This window comes from Sinocyclocheilus anshuiensis, unplaced genomic scaffold, assembly GCF_001515605.1.
Source record: "Sinocyclocheilus anshuiensis isolate Anshui unplaced genomic scaffold, SAMN03320099.WGS_v1.1 scaffold283, whole genome shotgun sequence".
Classification (NCBI taxonomy): Eukaryota; Metazoa; Chordata; class Actinopteri; order Cypriniformes; family Cyprinidae; genus Sinocyclocheilus; species Sinocyclocheilus anshuiensis.
The window spans coordinates 3,019,972-3,029,215 of record NW_015549605.1 but is presented as its reverse complement, the minus strand read 5'-3'; the positions used below and the strand labels follow the sequence as shown (position 1 = coordinate 3,029,215).

General features: G+C 35.3%; 1 protein-coding gene across 1 annotated transcript in view; it reads right to left on the bottom strand.

Moving 5' to 3' along the window:
- Positions 1–8,747, bottom strand: part of LOC107658732 (dedicator of cytokinesis protein 4-like) — a 117,769-nt gene extending 109,022 nt beyond the window's left edge. The window contains exon 1 of the mRNA XM_016447384.1: positions 8,583–8,747. Coding sequence (XP_016302870.1) covers positions 8,583–8,619 — 37 coding nt within the window. The 5' untranslated portion in view covers positions 8,620–8,747. The remainder of the gene's footprint in view (positions 1–8,582) is intronic.
- Between the last annotated feature and the right edge of the window lie 497 nt (positions 8,748–9,244).

The following is a 9,244-nucleotide window of genomic DNA, read 5'->3' as shown; positions in this document are numbered from 1 at the left end:
GAGCCGTCTTTCTGACAAGATGCGCATTAAATATCGCATGCGATTTATCGTGCAGCCCTAATTGAGGTCTTCCTGTTCTTTTCCGCCAAAATAAAAGTTGAGAAAAAGCAAGAACTCTATCAACATTCATAAATGTTAGTGTTCAAATTAGGATCTGTAATATTTTCTAATGTTTTAAAATAAGTCTTTTCTCAGCAAGGCAGCACTATGTTACAGACTTTTCATTAAGACCCTAAAGAATCATATCAACTTGTGGAAAATGGGCATCATATGACCTCTTTAAACAATTAGTAAATAAACTGCAGAACGTTATGTTTTCTAATACACGCATGCATTGTATGTATTCTGACAGCGATGCACGAGCTCGCGACGCTATCTGCTCATTATCCAGGGTTCAAAGTCCAAAGCGCGAGGAAAATCTGCTATCGTCAGTTGCTCAGTCACATTTTTATGAATTTTTACAAGGCATCAAAATTTTCAGTGTTAAATATTTTTAAATTGTTGTTTTGTAATTGATTTTTTTTTTCTTTGAAAAGCAAGACAAAACAGTAAAAGCACATTTTGGCTATTTAATTCATGGGGGGAAAAAACTCGAAAAACCGTGTTCGGTATTCGGCCCAGTGATTCATTTTGTTCGGTTTCGGCCAAGAATTTTCATTTCGGTGCATCCCTAGTACAAAGAGGTTGCATAGTACAGCAATAAGCCACATGTTATAGTTTTACCACTTGTTCATGGGGCATTTTTCTCTAAAACCCATTGACCATGAAAAATCATATCCTCTCATGGTTTATTGCTTATTTCTATTGTATATTATAGTAATAATACAATATACTATTGTATTATTACTATTAAATTACATTTATGATTTTTAAGTGAAATATATATGATACATAAATGTATTTTAATCTTTTTTTAATTCATTCACTTACAAGTTTTTAAACATTTTGTAATAAGAAATATCACAACATTTATATTTTAATACTATATAAATAAAAAACTGTACTATACTAAACTACACTAAAATAAAGAAAATACATCATAAATGCATACCTTTTTCTAAAATGTATATAATATATACATTTATACAAATAACTTTGTCATAATTGTGATTCATCTCATCAAAATTCAGTCAAAACCATCTGTTTCATAAATCACCTTTAAAACAACACATGAACAAGAGACATGGAGTTTAAGATATTTACTTCTTTCCAAACCACTAAATAAATGTAAACTTTAGAACCTGAAGTGCATTTATTCAAGAAGGGTTCTGTGTATCTTCTACTCTGTAACGACCATAAACCAAAGCAATGCACAGGTGACTAAATCTCGAATCAATGAGGTCAATACAGGTTCACACGACACGTGGAAGACATATTAAAAACCAGCAGGGTGTTAATTAGCCCTGCTGTCAACATGTAAGAAGAAATGCATTAAGTATAGGTGAAAATAGGAATTAATGCTCACACAGTATCCCTGAGAGGAAGTACTGCCCCAGTCCTGGCCTTACTAGGGGATAAAGTGATCTAGATATCGCACATCATCAAGTGCATGAGAAAGTGTGGCAGCTAGTCTTAGCGAGATATGTTAAAGCAGCGAATTTGGTGTGGTTGCCTTGACAGCAGCAGTCAGGCGAGGATACGAACGCTGTATCGCACCCCTGACAGCTTAGATAACAGCTAATGGCCTCTCAGGTCCACTTTCAGTTCGTTTTCCCCACGGACAGAGCGAGAAAATCTGTCGAGACACGTACATGTGTGCAAGTGTCTGGAATGAAAGATATAAAAAAAGCTTGTCCAATCTGTTCCAACTGGACTAGAAGGAAAAACTTACTGTTAAAGCGATAGTTCACCCAAAATGGAGATTTTTTTTATCATTTACTGACCCTCTTGTATTTTCAGGTTGCTATTCTTTCAGTAAAACTCAGCTTACAGTGACCACATTGGACATCTTTAAAAAGGGCAAAAAGGCACAATAAAATACGACATCTACCAAGGCTTCTGAAGTCATAAAATAGCTTGACAAGCCGAAAAAATGAAATGAAATGTTTCACCAGCATCACTGACATTGGATCTTGGACGCAAATGTGGGAAAAATTGAAAATTGACAGTGAAAAACATCTTAAATTTCAGTCTATTCCTCACAAAATCTATTGTATGACTTCAGAAGACCTGGAATATAGTGCACAAGTCATACAGACAATTTTTTCAATGCTGTTATGGTGCATTTTTTAGCTATTTAGAGTTTGTCAGACAATGGCAATTTGTCATTAACTTGCACTGTATGGAAAGATTCTTGAGAAAAAAAAATAAAATTGAGTTTTGCTTCTCACAGAAAAAAAAAAAATATGGGTTTGGGCCAACGTGACAGCGAATACTAAATGCAAAGTTATCATTTTTGGGTGAACAAATTTATTAGACAAAACTGTTAAACAGAGAAAGTAATGTCATTAAGATGTGCTCAGGAATTGACATTTTCAGCGCCGTCAAAATAAAAGTCTTATGCATCAGCTAATCAGAGCAAACTTATCAGCCGATGCCAATAATTATAAAATGCCAAATATTGGCATTGGCAATATATCAGTCGACCACTACTTGTTAGAAATTTGCAAATCGTCATGAACTTGTCTGAATCTGCATGAAAAGATTATTTTTCTACTTTTGCTTCTCACAGAACAACAAACAATGCAAATGTTAACTTGGGGTGAACTATCACATTAACATCAAACAGTTTGCAAGTAGTGCATACATTATTACACATCGTCTACATACACACCCATGACAAAAACATAATACGTATCATTTGGGCTACACCGAAATTACAACATAATAACACCCCAGCACCTCTGTGTGCCATGTTTACAGCACATCGTCTCTCATAACAGTTTTAACATCAGGGTCAGGGTGAGCAGAAATCACAGAAGCATCTTTACGGAGGAAGAACAAGCAGTGGGATACAGGAAACTCCAGGCATCAGCCGTGAAGAAAACGGCTTAAGGAGGAACAACTCGGTGGGTATGAAGAACACAGAAGAACTGGCGAAAGCTCGGCATCCCGTGTCTAAACACATGTTTGTCTTGTTAGGATGCTGCCACTGTGGGTTTAAAGGGAGCTCAGGGTATACAACTGGATTTGTCATTCTCAAACACACTCTCAGACACAGTGCAGACAACAGAAGCATTAAACAACAAAAGGAAAACAGTTCAAGTGGCCCAGCATGTCGACTTCTGGATGTAAGGATAATGTGAATTTGGGGAGACAAATGGTGGAGCAATTGGCAGAAATATGATTTAGAAAGGATCTGTTCACCTCAAAACTTACAAATTCTATCAATATAATGAAAGTATATGAGATACAGTAATGCTCCAAAATGAATATAGGCCTAAATGAATCATAGAAGTGATTTAAAACGATAAATTCGACAGCTTTGTGAGGAACATACCGAAATATAACTCATTATTCACTCATAATCATCCCATCTTGTTAGCTGGTAACCACTACAAAAGAATCATTTAGTCAATGAGTTGACAAATCATTCAGATTTTGTGATCACAAATCAACCGATTCAGATGAATTGGTTTTGTAAATCAACTGATTCATTGAAAGGAAATGACTCAAATGAACCATGGGCAGATATTTAGTGAGGAAGAGATTTATTTTATTTGTGTTACTTATTTATTTGATTTGGGGCTTGTTTTAAAATTTCAATGTAGTTTTGTTATTTACAGTATATTTCAATTTTGTCATTTAACAGACACTTTTATCCAAAACGACTTACAAATGAGGACAATAGAAGCAATCAAAACCAACAAAAGAGTAATTATATGCTATAAGTGCTATATTAGTATATTATTATAGTGTTATATTTAAATTTCACAAAGAAACGTGGAGCATTTTGTCCAAGCAATAATAAAAGGACACATTTAATTTATAATTTGTCTTAAATCTTATTTTGCTAAAAAAAAAAAGTGAATCGAATCGTGAATCGAATCATGAGTTGAGTGAATCGTTACATTCCTATAAATAATGAATAAAAAATAAGCTAATTAAGTCATTGTTTTTAATTAAACTGAAACTGAAACGACTGACTAAAAACAAAAATTATTTTAAAAAAAATCACTTTTTGTGTTCCACATTACAAAAGAAAGACATGAAGGTGAGTAAATGATGTCAGTATTTTCATTTTTGGGTGAACAAGTCCTTTAACAGATGTCTGTGAAAGGCATATCTGTAGCGCTGTCTGAGCCAGACACCAGCAGCCCTCCTTCCTGCCAAGAGCACAGATAACGAACGTCCTTCTCTTTACATCCATCTCTCCCGCACACAGAAGCCTTTCCCCTGCATTAATGAGGCATTCAGCAGCACACTTAATTACATCCACGTTCCAGCCACTGATTGTGTATTAATAATCTCCCTGTTTGCGTGCACCCTGAACGGGAGGTCAAAGGTCAGAAGGATTATGAGGTTGGGGGGAGTGTGCCTAGTTTAGGATCAATAACGGGATTTCCGCAAAGAACCAGGCTTCGGTTTCAAAGGGTGGGGGATTGTGGTTTTCAGAAAGGATCTTGTCTTTGCAAGAGACTGTTCCGATTTGCCTGTCTGATTATTTCATGTAAGTGTCCATAACTGCAGTCATAAGAGGTGTGAAAAGACGGTGTAAGGTGTTTTAATGACATCTCAATAGCTTCTGGTTTATACAGCCAGGTAGATGGCATATATAATTTGGCGGAAATAAAAATAGATAGGCATGCAATCAGATTTATGGATAGTAGGGATGCACAGGTTAAAACAAAAAAAGATGAAATTGTACAAAAAATAGTTTTTAGATTATGCCAAATAAGCAATCATAAATATATAGTACTTTGTATAATATATAAAATAATTACATACACACAGCAACTCAAGACCTAAATGCACTCTTAAAAGAAAAGCACTCATAAGATTAAAGGGTTAAATATTTCCCGTAATCTATTCCTATTCCTTCAAGTTAGCATTACATTATGATCTAATTCTTAAAATAGACAAAAATCTAAATTACATATACAATACAGACTGATTAACATCAAATACTGGCCAAAACAATACATTTAAAAAAAATACATGTATTGTAAAATAAATAAATGTACATTTAAAAAAAATAAATGTAGCTCCTCATTTTTATTAGTCAAACTGAAAATGGAATCTTGGCTCAAACCTTTACTCTTAAACATAACTCTTATTAAATATTTGAATGTCTGCAATATCCTTAATATCCTCATTTGCAATTGTTCCCTTAAAACAACAGACCAGGCTTTGAAGTGTTTTACTCAACATACACTGATTGGTTGAAGCTAATTAGTTGTCAGGGAGTTCTGATTGGTTTTTAGGACATTGCTTACTGGTCCAAATCAAAAAAAGACCACTGTCTATGATTTTCTGCTCCTCCTGATATTCAGAAAAACCTACATGAAAAATACCAGAACACAAATTGGAGTAAAAGTGTTAGTTTTCCAGTAGATAATCATGTGCACGTTAATATATATGTGTTATTCCCCCATCTGGAGCCTGAGTCATGACAGAAATGGGATATTATCTGGCCTCCCCGTGGGTCCATCTAAATCACTGTGTCAGCTCTTTTGGGGGCGTGGCCTGTGAATGAAGAGGCAATTGCATGCGCTGAGGTGTTGAGAAGCCCCGCCCCCTCAGATCCCTCGGCTCCGGTCGTTAACAGAATATTTTCTATAATGAAGGAATGGCCCGCTGCACTTCCACAACAACCTGCTAATCCCACAGGGCATCGCACAGGGTGGACACTTCCACACAGCGTTAACCCCCCTCGCCCGCTCCACTGTCCCAGGGGGATTGAATACTATAGGAAACAAGGGCAGCACGACCGCTAGACCCGGGCCCAACACACACACACACACATTCATGAAAACACACACCAGAACATCCCAGTCAAAGCTCTTCTGGGCTCACTGAGCATTCAAGAGCACTTTAAACGGTGGCTCTGTTCCAAATCATTCATGATGGGCTGTGTTCACTTTTTATTGGGTGCATTTGAAAAAAATGTCACCCAAAGTCAATTAATAAACACTGCATAGATAAAATTGAGCAAATTTTTGGGACATTTCCACCCAAAGTTCTCATTACTCTAATGGGGAAAAAAATGCTTTTGCAGCATAAATTAAATCTGTGCAAAAAAAAATAAAAATACATAATGTATAGACACTTTATTTAGATTTCAATAATAATGCATTATTTGCTTTCGCTTTACAGTAATTTTTCTGCTTAACCGTAGTAAGAATTTGAAGGGGAAATGTAGATATTTATTATTATTTATAAATATATATAATGCAATTTATTTACACCCAAAATCAAGTGATATTAAACACTGCATAAAGAAAAATTAGCTCATTTTTAGTACATTTCCACACAAAATTGGAGGAAACAAGCACACTAATACAAATCAAGCTGCCTGGACTTTTTATAACAAATAATTCATAATGTATAGATACTTGAAATAACGTAATTTATTATTTAATTTATTTAGATTTAAATAATACTGCAATATTTGTTTTTGCTTTACAGTTATGACATTACTGTAATGAGAGTTTAAAGAGGGGGAATGTAGATATTTATTATTATTATCATTTACAAATATAATGCAATTTAATTGCAGCAAATAAGATGGGCACTGAATTTATGCATTTAAATGTGCACTTGTTGTATATAATATTTACTCAAACAAACAAACATGACTGACAGAAAATGTGTACAGTTCCTGGCCAACGGCAATTAAAGGCCAAATATCAAGCCATTTACTAATGGTTTTAAAAACATGCTGAATTTTCATGATGCAAAATGTTACATTTCTTAAACTTTTAGCCTTCTTTCTTATTTTAAATTTGGGGTGATTTATGATCCAGCCATGTTCTTGCAATTCTTGCAATGAAAACACGGTTGCTATGATTCAAACATAAATCCAAGTTTAAATAAGATTTTAGTAGAATACGACGTACATCGTCATGCCTGACAGGAAACACTATCAGCTTCAGCAATGGGGTGTATTTTTTTTTTACTCAAATGAGGGGGCAGAGGGTTTTTTTAGCATTTCTAAAAATTGGTAGAACAAGGCAGACTGATTCATAGAAAATATCCAGAGGAGCTTGCTTGACTAGTTTCAAAAGTTAGTCATATTCCACCCTCAATCTATTTCAGGCTCGCAGTTAATCACATTTGTCTTACGAAATGAAGACAGCAAAGGAAGAAATGCACAAAAAAAAAGGTTCTGACAAAAATGTGGGTATTTCCACCCATTCAGCGTCTGCGTCTGTTTCCTCAAATGCCACGGTTGTCAAAAACAACATTAGGGCAAAAAAGATCATCTCTTCTTAGTTCCTGTTAGCAGGTAAAAAACTTTAAAGGAGGGCCATTGAGACTTACATGAATTGGATTTTCAGACTTTGCCTTGATTTAATTAGATGTAATTAATCCAATTGAGGGCTAATTGGTGTCTTATTGCAGTGGCTGTGGGGGTTCATTCATATTTCATCTGTGGCTGAGAGTCATTCTTCACTACTTTACATACGAGCACCACTTGCCAGCTTCCAATTAAACACTAAAACATGGATTTTGTTTCTGGAAAAAGATCAAACGCAAAAAATACGAAGCCACTGGATATAAAACCCAAAATCCCTGTTGGGGTGTGAGTCCCACTTTAAAGTAACAGATGTGGCAAGATGACAAAATCCTCAGAGAAATCACCATAACTGAAGACAAGATCCCTGAAGAGTTTCACTCTAACAAGCCTTCTTTTGCCAAGCATTCTGGGTCTCATTGGTTACAATCTCTGAGCTTTGAATACATTTATCACACTGATGAATTAATTCCCTCATCCAGCAGCATTCATCATCCATCAACAGATTGAAGACACAAACATGCATCCATTTTAACTGTTCACTGCATAACTATATCATCAACCAGATGACATAAATCTCGATTTGACAATGGTGCAAAACCTCACTTGACCTAATCTAACCAAAAGTCACCAATCCAAGAGCATGCATTACTTTCAAGTTCAACTCAAATATGCAAGAAAAAACGTTCATGAAACGCAGATCATGCTGGCATACTACACATAACACATAATTCATTTCACATATGCTCTAGGGTGAATGACAACACAGCCCACAAAACACATTCTCCGCTCTTCGTTTATTTTGCAGCGACTATATGACTTCCTAGCACTGATTCTCACAGTTGCATTGCATTCTTGGCAAAACAGCACTGAGGTCACAAAAAGAGCAGTAAAGGGTGAAACCCAGTAGAGGAAATGCACTATACAGTACGTGAATATGATCAAATATATACATTTCCATTCAATTACACACCGTATGTAAAACAAACAACATCCACTCAGTCACTCAAACAAAGTCACGAAACACTTGTTTCTTTTCCAAACATGTATAAACAAACCAAGCAGGTTTGGCGTTAGAAACAAAAACAAGCCAGCACTGTGTGAAAGCAATAGCGGTGTGTGGTAACGTTACAACGCTGATTCAATAGTAACAGAGTCGCGTCAAAAAAATAAACAGCAAACTTACCGACTCCGTATTTCTCGTGTTCTGTAGGAATCCACATATTCAGGGTGTTTGTTGTGAAAAAAGCGTACAAAACAGCGCGGTGTGCAGTATTGATGTTAAATCACTCATTTGTCCAGATTCACATCATCCTCTCGCGCAGTCATTGTTCAGAGCGCTCGAGCGAACTGCGCTGCTGCACGAGACGAGACGCGGCGGCGCGCGTTTGTTAAGCTAGTGCTCGACCACGGTGCAGCTGAGTTGCATGATGGGAAATGTAGTTTCGTGGCGTGCGCGAAACAGAACAACGATAGTGATTAGACCAGAGACAGGTTTAATAATAATAATAATAATGTGTAAAATTAAGATTTGTATTGACCTCTTTTTATTTTAATAATTTATTTTATTTTAATTGGTGTTTTTTTAAATGTATTTATTTGTTCATTTATTTTATTATAACCATGACATTTTATTTTACTGAAATTAATGGTTATATCAAGAACATTTCAGTTTTCATCTTTTTTAAATTTTCTGTTTTTGTGCATTATTTTATATGACTTATTTCAACTGTATTGAATTTTATATGGGTTTCATTATGTTCTCTTTTTTCATTTTTATGTGATTAAATATTTTTATACAGCATTTATTTATTCGTTTATTTCAAGTTGAAATGTGTAATCTCTACA